Source organism: Neophocaena asiaeorientalis, unplaced genomic scaffold (assembly GCF_003031525.2).
Source record: "Neophocaena asiaeorientalis asiaeorientalis breed wild unplaced genomic scaffold, Neophocaena_asiaeorientalis_V1.1 scaffold1004, whole genome shotgun sequence".
NCBI classification, from domain to species: domain Eukaryota; kingdom Metazoa; phylum Chordata; class Mammalia; order Artiodactyla; family Phocoenidae; genus Neophocaena; species Neophocaena asiaeorientalis.
Genome location: NW_020174276.1, coordinates 157,323 through 170,316, shown reverse-complemented (window position 1 = coordinate 170,316; position 12,994 = coordinate 157,323). Strand labels below are relative to the sequence as shown.

At 60.7% G+C, this 12,994-nt stretch overlaps 2 protein-coding genes across 3 annotated transcripts in view; both read left to right on the top strand.

Annotated features, from left to right (window-relative positions):
• HAUS7 (HAUS augmin like complex subunit 7) overlaps positions 1–7,542 on the top strand; it is a 16,662-nt gene extending 9,120 nt beyond the window's left edge. The window contains exons 4-9 of one of the 2 annotated variants that reach the window (XM_024755832.1): positions 518–609; positions 1,041–1,199; positions 1,314–1,410; positions 1,953–2,081; positions 2,861–2,975; positions 7,227–7,542. In XM_024755832.1, the coding sequence (XP_024611600.1) occupies positions 518–609; positions 1,041–1,199; positions 1,314–1,410; positions 1,953–2,081; positions 2,861–2,975; positions 7,227–7,297 (663 nt within the window). In that variant the 3' untranslated portion in view covers positions 7,298–7,542. Of the gene's footprint in view, positions 1–517; positions 610–1,040; positions 1,200–1,313; positions 1,411–1,856; positions 2,082–2,860; positions 2,976–7,226 lie in introns of both variants that reach the window. The other variant, XM_024755831.1, reaches the window with a different exon arrangement.
• Positions 7,543–9,787: 2,245 nt separating this feature from the next.
• On the top strand, positions 9,788–10,443 carry TREX2 (three prime repair exonuclease 2). The gene is given in 4 exon segments (XM_024755804.1): positions 9,788–10,043; positions 10,046–10,178; positions 10,180–10,301; positions 10,304–10,443. Coding segments are annotated over 4 exon segments (648 nt in total). The 5' UTR covers positions 9,788–9,790.
• Positions 10,444–12,994: the final 2,551 nt, after the last annotated feature.

The window sequence follows — 12,994 nt, the reverse complement described above, 5'->3', positions numbered from 1 at the left end:
AGTCAGAGGTGATGCTGGCTGAGCGCATCATTCTGGTGCGTTCCCCAGAATAGCGGTGTGTCAGGGCAGGCCAGCGAGGAGCTCGAGCGGAGAGCCAGGCCCAACTTACTTCCCAGCATCCTTGCTTATGCAGGGCTCTAGGGAGCAGGCTGGGCCCCTCAGGTTGTATTTACACCATGGGGATCAGCCGTGAGCCTCCTCCCCTTTCTGGAAGGAGGAAGGAGTTGAGCTCCTGGCCGGACAGCTCCCTGCCGGGAGTCCCAGCCGCCTTTGGGGTAGGGGGCTGAGTCAGCTGCCACTTGGGAAGCCTGGCTGTAAGGCCTGGCTGCTTGCCGCCCCTTGGGGACGAGCTCCTGTTCCCCGCAAGGAGTGGGTTCGGCGCAGGCCACAGCCATGGCCTGTCTTGCTGTGCCAGGGGCCCCAGGCCAGTCCACGACGCTGCTGGGTAGGGGCCAGTTGCGGGCTGGGGGCACGTGGCATGCCTGGCCAGTGAGTGCATGTGGCCTTTCCTGCCCAGGGCCGGGCCTGTGCCCAGAAGCAGCTGCGCTTCATGGACCAGCTGCTGGACGTGGTCCGGAGCCTGACTGTTGGAGGCTCCAGCTGCTGCAGGTAAAGGCTCGGGACGGGCCCTCCCTGGAACGGCCGGTGGGCGCCCTGGGTCCTCCGTCTGGAGCTGGAGGGGCTAGGGGCCCAGCCCCGGGCACAGCTCCGGCTGGGGCTCCGCTCCCCGCTCCCGTAGAGGCGGCTGCTCCCTGGCCCAGGAGCTGTGGGCCGCAAGCCTAGGCAGGAAGCCCCACCCCCACCCCGGGGTGCCACCCGGGGTGCCACCCGAGGTGCCAGGCTGTCGGCATGAAGGTGTGGTGTGGGCCTCGGAGAACGTGGGCTGACCCTGGCGGAGGGTGGGCACCCGCGGTGTCTCCGCACGTGCGTGGGCTCTCGGAGACTGGAGGAGATGCCTTCTCCTGGCTTCTCTGCCTGGTCTCATCTGGCCTCTTGGGTCTCTGGCCGATGATGGCGTGGCCCTGGGGCTGCCTTTGCAGTGTGAAAGAGCACTTCGAGGACACCAGGGAGAAGAATGAGGCGCTGCTGGGGGAGTTCTTCTTGAGCCCCCACCTGCAGACGCTCCTGAGCCCCGAGTGTGATGCGTGGCCCCTGGGTGTGCAGCCACTTCTCGACAAGCAGAGCAACGCCTGGCAGAGGTACACGCCCCGCTCGGTCTGTTACCTGGGACAGAGCCTTCTGTGCGTGGCCCACAGGTGCCCCAGTGCCCGTGATGGCACAGGGCAGAAGTGTCCCCCCTTCTCTCCCTGCAGGGCCAGCCCCTCCATCGAGTCAGAGGACGACAAGGTGGCAGAGCTGGCCCGGCAGCTGCAGGAGAGTGCCTCGAAGCTGCAGTCGCTCAGGGTGGAGGTGAGGCGCCGGCCGTAGGGGCGCAGGGGCCCCACTACGTGTCCCAAGGCGAGGCACGTCGCCCACCCCAGCCTCAGACACCCCGTCTTTATGATGAGTGTGTCGGGAGGCCTAAGCGAGGTGGTGGGTGCCCACCAGTTTCTAGAATGTGATGGGTACTCAGGCTCCGTGAAGGCAGGAGTGGGGAGGCTCTTTGAGGAGTGGACAGGACCGTCCTCGGGTGGGCTTTCGGCGTGTGGCCCTCCCCGCAGCCCTGGACCCAGCCTCGTTACTGAGGTCGCGAGGAGGATGTTGAGGCCCATGCAGGCCTCTGGTCTTCTGTCTGTCTCCCAGTTTGGGGAAGCATGGAGTGGGCGGCAGACCCCGCCTCACAAAGTGGGTTAGGGACCTGGTGCCCCGTGACAGGCAGGGCAGCCTCAAGGGACCCTCCGCCTCTGGCTTTGCAGTGCTTTGCACAGCACAAGCAAGGAGCCGCTGTGGGTGGGGCCGACGCCAGCACCCTAGACCAGAAGCTGCGCCTGGTCATCTCTGACTTCCGGCAGCTCATCGTGGCTTTCCTGCAAGTCTACGACGATGAGCTGGGAGACTGCTGCCAGCGCCCAGGCCCCAACCTCCGCCCGTGCGGCCCCATCATCCAGGCCGTGTACCAGACTCTGACCTCATGCAGCCAAGTAAGCATCACCCTCACCCCTCCCTCTCCCTCCCAGGCGCCACCCTAGCCCCCAGTGAGGGACCTGAGGGCTTGGACAGGCTTGGACTCCCTGCGAGTGGGTGGCGGGTTGGGGCAGGCACTTCTCACGGTGCCATGGAGGGGAGTGCCAACTGAGCCAAGACCCCGGGTTGCACGGCCTGCACTGGGTCCTAGCTGAATGTGGGAGACCCTCGTCCCGCCTCCAGCTTCTGTCCCTGTATTGGCCTCACTCTGTCTTCACGAAACACCCAAATGTATCACAGCCTGTTCGTTCTTGTGTGGCCAAGAACTATGCCAGACAGATAGACAGATGTTTGCCTGTCTGTGCCCTTGACCCGGTTCAGACAGATGAGGAAAAGTGGCCTCGCGCTGCTGCGTGGAACTCTGACACGTGCTCAGGGCTTCCATGATGCTGGCCTTGGTTTTTTTTTAACAAAAAAGCTCCTAGACTTCCAAACCTCTGACCAGCTTGTCCTTTGCAGTTCTACCAACAGGCTGAGTTAGGGCACAGTCCTCTCCCGTCAGAAATGCCCTTTTACTTTGGGACAGTGTTTTTCCCACCGTGACCCTGGCTTTGCGTGGCCTCAGTGTGGGATGGGGTCCGTGAGAGTGTGGCGTCCCCGCTGGGCCGGGGGGGAGGGAGTTAGCCTGGGGAGCTCTGATGGGTGACTCTCCAGCTGGGAGACCTGCCCTCACCCTGGGCTGGTGGGTGGACGCACATGTTTGGCGTCAACCTGGCCCTCCCTCCCTCCCTCCCAGCTGTTGAAAGCGGTCGTGGAGGTCACTGACACCTCGGTGAAAGCCGTGCGGATGGCGAAGCAGCAGCAGGGCAAGCAGATCTGTTGGGGCAGCAACAATTCTGTGATGAATCTAGGTACGTGGTCACCACTTTTCTGTGGCTGTGGCCACCCGTCTGGTGGGCAGGGACAGGGCCTTCACGGTGCACCTCGGCTTAGTGCCTGCCTCCTTCTGTGCTTGACCCTCATTTGGGGACTGGCCCCTCACTTTTCTTCTTCTTTTTCCAGTGCTTAAGGTTTTCCTTCCCTTGAAAACTCTTCTGACGGATTATAGAATAAAAACATTAATTGTAGGAAATTGGGATAACGTAAAGACGCGCAGAGGTAAACTAAAAGCATCACGTAATGTGGTGGCCCGGAGATGGTCGGTGTTAATATTTCGGTCTGTGTCCCTCTACTCCGTTTCCTCTCATCATCTTTTGTTTCTTTGTGTAAGGTGAGTAGAATTACGACATGTGTACACTATTATATTCTCTCCCTTGGATCTCATTTTAAGCGTTTTCCCATGTTCTTGAAGTCACATTTTTAATCATCAGACACTTCCTTTCAGGCATTTGCTATAAGTTACTTAACATTTTCTACTACTGACCCTGTAGGTCATTTTTAGTTTTATACCGTTCCACACGATGCTGTCGCAGGATTTACAGTACTGACATGAGCAAATGTGTATCGTGTAATGCTAAAAGGAAAATGCAGGTTAAAAATGAAATATACAGGGGCTTCCCCGGTGGCGCAGTGGTTGAGAGTCCGCCTGCCGATGCAGGGGACGCGGGTTCGTGCCCCGGTCCGGGAAGATCCCACGTGCCGCGGAGCGGCTGGGCCCGTGAGCCATGGCCACTGAGCCTGCGCGTCCAGAGCCTGTGCTCCGCGACAGGAGAGGCCACAGTGGCGAGAGGCCCGCGTACCGCAAAAAAAAAACCACACGCACAAAAAAGAAATATACAGTATGATTTCACTTATCTAAAGGGAAAAAAATGTAGAAGAATCCCTTCTAGGAGTTCAGCTAGAACGTGGACGCTGGTTTGCTCTGTGTTGGAATCAGAGGTGTTTTAGTTCGTTTAGTTTTTCTTTATCCCGCTCTGCAGCCTGCACATATCCCCCAGTGAACATGTATTACACAGGGAATTTCTCCTCTGATCGTCAATATTTAAAAAAGGTCGCAGTGAACATGTTTCGACATTTGCGCTTCCATCCCGAGGCGGGGCTCCCGCTGTCTTGTCGGTGAGGCCAGCGGTCTCCATCTTACTGATCCTCGTCAGCGCTGGCTTTGAACCTTCCAACCTTTCTGCTGTTGGATAGGGGCAAAGTTGTATCTGAATTTAATTTTAAACTTCTTTTTCTGAGTAAGTCTATTTTTCATAGGGAAGAAAACACTCAGAAAAGGTTTCTGTTGTTGTTGCTCTTTTGTGATAAGAAAAATGGCCTTTTCTCTCTCTGAGTCTTAGAGAGAGAGAAGTGAAAAGTTGGATATTTCCCCTTCAATCCAGTTCCAATGACTTTAAAGCCGGTACTTGTGTAACCACAACCCCGGCTAAGAACTGGAACGTGCCTCGTTTAGTCTTTCTTTATCCCGCTCTGCAGCCTGCACGTATTCCCCAGTGAACATGTATTACACAGAGAATTTCTCCTCTGATCGTCAATGTGCAAGGGCCCTTTGGCTTTTGGCGGTCTGATAATAGTGTGTCTTGGTGCGGGTCGCTTTGCGTTCCTCTCGTTTGGAGGTTGCTGAGCTCCCTGGGTATACGTAGCTTCGTGTTTCTCATCCACGCTCGGCCAGGTGGCTGACGACTCTCCTGGCCTCCGCACTTCTTGTTGCTCCCACCCTCTTAGAGGCCGAGCAGAGGCACCGGCTCAGGGCCGTCTCAGGTCTCTTCCGGGTGCCCGCACAACCCCGGGCGTGCGCGTGGCCTTCTAGATTCCCAGGACTGTCGGAGCTCTGCAGAGCCCTCGTGGGCATCTCCTTTCCCATCCTCTCCTTCTGCGCCTTCTGGTTGGTCTGCTGTTTGCCCCGACTCTCATCCACCGCCTGAGGCAACGGCGACTCCAGCATTTGCCTGTCAATCCCCCCACCCAGTGCACCCCCAAGGACTGGCTTCAGGCCGCATAGCCCCGAGCCCTCCCTTGGGGGGCTGTCTGCGTGAATTTGCGGGCCTTCTCGCCGCTCTTGGCCTCGTGCACGCACTCACCACACGTATACCTGGGCACCCAGGAGTGTCTCTTTCTGACTGGACTGCAGCAGAAGCCCCCATGTAAACATCCACCCTAACATTTATCCTCATCACCGCTGTTGCTGTGAGTCTCGCCCCTGTGTGTGTAGTTTTTAGCACTGTGCTTGCAGCCCATGCTCTCGTTAGTACATTAGTGACCACGAGTGCTCTCCACGGCGTGCCACCTGCCCTGTGCTCACAGGACAGCGGCAGCCTTCGCCTTTCCCGCCTAAGCTGCGTGAACCCCTCCGCTTCCCCCCCTGTGTTGTGCCTGCAGAGAAGTGTCTGCTTGCCATGGAATCCAGAGAGTCTAGAGTGCAAGCACTGCACCAAAGGGGGGAGCGCCCTTTCCCGTTCAGCCCTCCAGCCCAGCCGTGGTCAGTGTCGCTTCCTCGTGTTGTCTGAGACTCGTTCTTGGGCTATAGACACAGCAGAGAAATGACCCCTGGCAACTCCACACCAGGGGCCAGTTGGAAGGGCCTTGGCGTTTCCCTTGTGTCTACCTGAGAGAGTAAGGGCCTTGGTCTCTGCGGCCTCGGGCCCGCCACTGTGGGAGGTCCGTGTGTCTGTGCTACTTCACCTCCCCGTATAAGAAGCTAGGCCACCGATCTGGGTGCCAGTAGCCAGGCTATGTTGGTCGCACGTCCCCACACCTGAAGTCAGGGGCTTGAGTGAGGGGACTGGGTGCGCCTACAGGGCTGGCGCCCGGAGCCGTGGCCTCGAGTGTGTGGGCAGGGCCTTGGCGACGTGGGCGGGCAGCTCGTCCCATCGTCATTCACCCGTCACCGGCTCAACTGGGCGGACCCAAAGCCCCTTCTGCCTCCCAGGCCATCAAGATATCAATGCATTTTGAAAACAAACAGGTTTCTGGAAGCAGCAAAATCCATGGAGACAATTCGATGGATGCAATGGGGGGAAAAGGCTGCAACCAAGAGGACGGCCCCACGGCTGTGTGGCCGGCAGTCCCAGGGAGGGGACAGTGGCAGGTGGGCTGGAAGCAGAGGGCGTAAGCAGAGCAGGTCCGTACAGATTGGCGCTCCCAGGGAGACTAGCCTGCTCTCCTGACACGGCTGGTGGCCAGGTGAAAGCCACCTCCTTCTGGCCTCTGAGGCCCTCCTCTCCCCAGCCTGGACCAACACCACGGAAGGGAGAAGAAAGACCTGGAAAAGTAGGCCTCATGGGTCATTCAGATAACAGAACTTTCCGACCAAGTTGAATTAACATAGTATCTTGTCCAAACATACCTAGGAAACTAGGAAGAACCAACAAGGAGAAGCGCAAGCAGGCAGCCTTAGGAGTTAAGAATGGGGCTGATAAACAAAACGAGGACAAAGAAAAGCAGCACAGAGGCCTGGTGCGGAGAAAGGAAGGAAGGAGGAGGGCGGAGGTCGCAGAGCTGAGGGCTGAGTACAGAGCAGGTGGATCCCGAAGACGCATCCCCAGGCCTAGTCTCCCGCAATCTGGAGTAGCAGGGGCACAGCAGCAGGGCCCAGGCTGCCAGAGACAACACGACCCAGCCAAGCCCTGAGCCAAGAGAAGGCAAGGCAGGACGAGGGCCTGGAACAAAGGAGAGACGTGTGAGCTGAGGACGCGCCCGGCGTCGGGGGAGCCCCAGGAGCAGAGCGGGGCTGGGGCGTCTAGAGGTTGGGAAAACCTGAGGATTTAGTAAAGGCAAATGACACCCCCAGATCCTATCTGCGGAGACACGTGACCGTCCCCAGAGGGAGTGTCGATGCTGAGTAGGGAGGGTGGCTGAGGCCCACCGCATGATTCCTGACTTCAGAGTCGCCCTTGGGGTGGGCGCGACCAAATGCCAGTTGGGAGGGCAGAGGACGGGTGTGCACCGGTTGCTGGTCTGACTAAAATCCACACAGCATCAAAATCGGAACAGGCCCTTGCTCCTGGGCTCCGGGGACAGGGGTGGGCAGGGACGTGGCCAAGCGAGTGGACCCCGGCCTGGGGCTCGGCCTGGCGCCCACAGGGGCTTCCAGCCGTGCTCACCGGGCCCTGGCTCCCTTCACGGCTCCTGGCTCGGGGGTGGGGCCTGGGACCTGAGGAAGGCCAGTGGAGAGACGGGCTGGGAAGTGCTGGACTGACTTTGCTGTTTTCTTTTCTCTGCAGCCATCAGAATGGGAGGGGTAACCTGGAAATACAAGGTCTTCAACGATGGCCTGCCCAATGGCCTGCAGTAGCCTGGGAGCAGGGCGCTCTGCCCTGACGAGCCAGGCAGTGGCCAGCCCCCGTGCTCCCCGGGCTGCCCTCCACGTGCTCCCGGGGCTGCCCTCCACGTGCTCCGTACCTTCAGCGATTGGTGGGGGGCGTGACGAGGGCCCGGAGGTGGGGCGGGGCGGTGTGAGCTGGGGACAAAAGAAAGCTCAGGTTCTAAGAAGTTGCCTCCAGCCTACTTTTTTTTTAAAACATCTTTCTTGAAGTATAATTGCTTTACGGTGGTGTGTTAGTTCTTGTTGTATCACGAAGTGAATCCTGCCCTCGTCTGTGCGGCCTGGGCCGCTTAGGTGTCTGCCCCATCCTGCCCGTCCCACGAGCCACCGCCACTCCCTGTTAAGCTTGGTGATGCCTCGTCACGACCTCTGGCTGAATGCCGCCAGAGCTCCCCGCCCGGCCCCCTGCCCTGTTCCGCTGCCTCCCCTGGGGCCGGCCTTGGGGATGCCCCGTGAGGTCTCCTTGCTGCCCCACGGCCTGGCCGCTGGCGCCCACTGCGTCTGGGTCGCGGCCAGTGGAGCGTGTGCTTCCTCCTCCTTCCTCCCCAGGTCACCCGGCACTGGCCTGGGGGATTCTTGCCGGTGGCCTGATTGGTTGGCCAGGAAGCTGTTCTCTGTATCTCCCGTGAGCAGGGCGCCATTCACAGCCACCTCCCTCCCTTCAAGCGCGGGAGCCGGCACCACTGGTGGGGCCCCGCCTCGCTGAGCCCAGCGTCAGGAGGAAGGCCGTGGGGGAGGGGTATCCCTCGGCGCTTGGTCGCCGCCTCGCTTGGGCCCACGATGTCCTGCCCCTGCATCTGCGCCTTCGTTTCCCCAAGGCCCCTGTGGCTGCTGCAGACAAGGAGGCTCCAGGGGCTGGGCGCCGGGCCCCCTCCCACCTGGGCTGCCAGAGCCCCCGGGCCTGGTCCCCTGCCTGCCTGGAGCATACCCTAGATGGCTGCCCTGGGAGGTGGGAGGACGGGCAGGCCCCTGGGCACCACAGTCCAGGTTCACTGACAGCTTTACAGACCAGGGGACTCTGGAGGACCTGCGGCAGGAGACTGGGCCTGGGAGCGCCCACTGCCAAGTGCTGGCATGTCTTGCCCTGGGAGGAGGTCCCGGGGATGAGGTCACCCGCTTCCTGGATCACAGAGGGCCGTCTCATTCCCCTCCTGTTCTGACTGTGCCCTTCACCCTTGCCTGAGCCATTGGGGCTGGGAAGGCCCCGGAGCCTGGGGTCTGGGTGGCTCCAGGCTGCCCCCACCCCCGCTCTCACAGGGCTCGGTGGAGGGCTGCTCCCACCTGCCTCGCTTCCCTTGTTCCTTCCCTGGCAGCCTCTGCTAAAGGCTCCTGAGAAGTTCTGGGTCATTATGTCCGAGAAACAGATACCATCTCCCATTCCTGGTGGAAGATGAGCCACAAGGCCTGTCCTTACAGCTCACTTCAGCTTCACGAGGGGCAACTGGCTCACTGGTGACTGGGGGAGCTGTGCCTTGGAGATGCCCCCGTGGGAGATGCCCCAGCCTGGGGCTGGGTGTTGAACCTAAGTCACACTGGGAGGCAGGGCTGAGCGGAGGGCTCGGGCTTCCTCCTCGCGCCTGTGACAACACGTTCCTTCGGCCTGGACTGCGCTGCTCGCTCATCGTTGGGACCCCGCCTGCGGCCCGGGAGCTGGATTTCCGATCTGTAAACACGGGACATGTGTCCCAGCGGCTGTGGGCGAGCGAGGGGGCTGCGAGCTGGCAGCACAGGTCCTGCAGCCTCAGGCCTCCTGGTTGCCCGACAGGCAGCTGGGGGGAGGGGGGCGCGGCCACAGATTAAAGGCAGCTCGGAGCAGCCTGTGTGGAGACGGGTGCCCAACAGCCCAGGAAGCCAAGCAGTGCCCGCTCCCGGTAAGCCAGCATGGCAGCTGCTGGCGGCCCGGAGACAGGCGGGGGGCCGGGTTGGGGCCAGCACCCGCGTGCCAGGGCACAGGCCAAGCCAGGGAGGCTGGGGATCACCGCGAGGGCTTTCTCAGGTGCCCTCTTGTGTGCGTCCCGGCAGCCGACCCCAGGGGTGTGTGCCTGAGGCTCCTGGCCGCTGTGTGTCAGTGACCATCTTGGGCTGCATCTCCCCAAGTCCCCAGTGACATGGACCTGGCATAGTCTTCCTGTCCGTATATTGGGCCGGGGTCTGGGCACATCAGGCCTTCCTTATGCTGTTTACTGGGTGGTAGAAGTGGGGATGGTCGGGGAGGGACTGAAGGACACAATGGATGGGGTGACAAGCCCCCTAGGACACCTCATCCTGGACAGAAGTAACAGGGCCTGGTCTCTGGGTCCCAGCTTGGGAAGTGGCAGGAAGTGAACCCAGAAGGGTTGGAACCTTGGCCATGGGCACGGCTGTGGGTGGCCAACTCCAGGCATCCCCATCTCTTTGGCCCTCGGGTTTTGTGCCTCTTGTTTGGGCAGCTGTAGGCTTCACTGTCCCTGTGAAAACATCACCATGTCCAAGGGACCCCAGGCTGAGACCTTCGTCTTCTTGGACCTGGAAGCCACCGGGCTCCCCAGTGTGGACCCCAAGATCGCCGAGATCTCCCCGTTTGCCGTCCACCGCTCCTTGCTGGAGAACCCCAAGCGCGATGAGTCTGACGCCCCGGTGCTGCCCCAGGTCCCGGACGAGCTCACGCTCTGCATGAGCCCGGAGCGCCCGTCCACTGCCAAGGCCAGTGAGATCACCGGCCTGAGCAACGAGGGCCTGGCCGGTGCCCGAAGGCCGGCTTTGACGGCGCTGTGGTGCAGACACCTCAGGCCTTCCTGAGCTGCCAGGAGGGCCCCTTGTGCCTCGTGGCACACAACGGCTTCGATTATGACTTCCCCCTGCTGTGCACGGAGCTGCCTGGGTACGCTGCTGGCGCCGCAGGGCCTGGACCATGCCCACAGCCATGGCACCCGGGCCCAGGGCGGCAAGGGTTACAGCCTGGGCAGCCTCTTCCGCCGCTACGTCCAGGCGGAGCCGAGGGCCACGTGCACAGCCGGCTCATGGTTTTTCTGCACCGCGCCGCCGAGCTGCTCGCCTGGGCTGACGAGCATGCCCTTAGCTGGGCCCGTGTCGAGCCCATGTATGTGCCACCCGACGGCCCGAGTCTCAAGGCCTGAGCCAGGGGCTCGGTAACGCTGCTGTCCCGGGTGACGAGGCGCACTCCCTGCAGCAGGGCAGTGCCAGCCTCCGCCGTTCAGCCGGGCCGTGTGGCCTGGAGCTGGACCCGGGCCAGTGCCTTGCTGCCCGTCCTGGCGGGCCTGTGCGCCTGCCAAGCTTTCCCCTGGCCCTGGCCTAACCTGCCCCTCAGCCCTAGAGCCTTCTCCCGGCCCCTCCCCCGGCCCGTGCCCCAGTGGAGGTTGCTGCCGCTGGCGCCCACCCTCCACCTCGTTTTTCAATAAACATTGACGGGGCTTCCCTGGTGGCGCAGTGGTTGCGAGTCTGCTTGCCAATGCAGGGGACACGGGTTCGTGCCCCGGTCCGGGAGGATCCCACATGCCGCGGAGCGGCTATGCCTGTGAGCCATGGCCGCTGAGCCTGCGCGTCCGGAGCCTGCGCTCCGCAACGGGAGAGGCCACAGCGGTGAGAGGCCCGTGTACCGAAAAAAAAAATAAAATAAATAAACATTGACAACCGCTCACCAGCTGGCTTTCACTTGCTCTCCTCCCTACACCCTGCCCGGAGTGGGCCAAGAGGGAGCCAGGCCAGGGGCACGAGCAGAGCACCCCAGGGCTGCCCCCTTGTGGCCTATCTCTGTGGTGAGCCTGGTCGGGGAGCCGTCGGCGTTCACAGCCTGGTCCGAGGGGCCGACAGGCTGGGGCTGTGGACCTCAAGCCACGGGCCTCTGCCCTGGCTGGTCTCCTACTGTGCCATCGATGATCACCCCTTCCCTGCCTTGTCACCCCAGAGACCTAAGAAATCAGCGAGCAGGACCTAAGGGACATCTGTGTGGCCCGAATCTGTGTCGAGGAGACAGAGGGAAGAGGGAGCTGCAGCCCCGGCCTCCGGGGGCAAAGCCCCACTCCTTCCTTTCCTGGAGACCCTGTCCCAGCTCTGCGAGTGGCAGCAGGGTGAAATGATACGGTAGGTCTGGGGGGAGGGCGGAGGTGCTGGGGAAGGGCCTGAAAGGCACACGTCAAGCATGAGGGGTGGGTACCACGGGGGCTCCAGGCTGCCCCGCGCTCCAGGTGACCCAGAGCGTGTAGGAGAGGTGGCTGGCTGGCGCATTGAGGGCGACAGCTTGGAAGGAGCCCGTTCTGGGCCCCGTGTGCCTTGTGGCACAGCCCAAGGAGGGCCGCGAGGCTGCTCTGTGCGAGGTCAGCTTCTCGGCAGCCGCCTCAGCTGCGGAGCCAGCTAACCTGCCTCTGGGGCCCCACCTGTGTCACCAAAGGATGGGGCAAGGCAGGGGCGGGCTGTCCAGGACGCAGAGAGCAGGTGAGAAGGGGCGGGGGTGGAGTGGGACAGCCATGACCAGGAGTGACTCACACGAGCAAAGCCTTGAGCTTTGAGCCAACCGGGCTGTCTGGGAACACCGAGTGGGTCAGAGTGACTAGAGCCGCTGCAGTGTGGCCAGGACACAGGCTGGCAGGGGTGGGGCGGCTACGCCATAAGGGAAAGAGCCACAGGGAACAGTTTGGGGGTGTGGTTTGTGCACTGCCCCCTGCCCCAGGAGAGCACCCACCGGGAGAGGGCCAGGGCGGGGCCTTGGTCCAGGAGCCTGTGGCAGGTGGAACCAAGAGAGAGGGGCGCCGTGAGGATGCAGGCGGCCAGGGCCCCTCAGATCCCCTGGTGCCCGGGCAGGGCCCGCTTCCTTTATCTGACCGGGCAGGCTCCCGGCCACCGACTCAATGAGCGGTTGAGGCCAAGAGGGCCTCTCCAGGCCCGAGTGGGCGGGTCGAAGGCCTGATCTGTGGCCACTGCCGCTGTGGTCTCGGGTTTCGTGCCCTCTCACCTTTTGAGGGCCCAGGTGCTACTCCCTCACCAGTCCCCGCTCTCCTGGCCTCAGGTGCCCTCCCCAAGCCCGTGCTCGGACTGGCCAGGCCAAGCCGTGTGCCTTCTGCGCCGAGAAGACAGGCTGGGACCTGCCCCCCTGCTGTCTGAAAGCTGTGATGTGCTGGTACATGGTGACAAGTAAACGTAAGCCTATTTATGTGTGTGTGCATGCGTGCGCACGCGTGTGTGGGGTGTATTTATTTCTCTGTCTCTGTCTCTATACACACGTGCACAGATACATCCAGACGTATGTAAGTTTATTATAAACCGTACTGACATAAAGGATGCAAGCACACAGTTTACAAATAAAATCTACAATTTATATAAAATATACAATAAAATATACGCTACACTGTTTCTAAATTCCATATGGCCAGTTGAGTCTCACCGAAGCCCCTTCAGTTGACTTGACAAACTGTTGTATTTGTACCTGACCCACGGTTGCAACTGATGGCTGAGTGCGGTTCCCACATAAACACTGGTTGGTATTTTCACTGATCTAAGACAAAACTGAAACAACAAAGGTGTGTGTCGGAACCTCGCATGTTCCTCGGTGACATGAGCAAAATCTCTGCCGAACTGGATAGTAGTTTTTGATATTGGAAGTTTTTCCTTTTTTCTTTTCTTTCTTTCTTTCTTTTTTTTTCTTTTTTTTCTTTCTTTCTTTTTTTTTTTTTT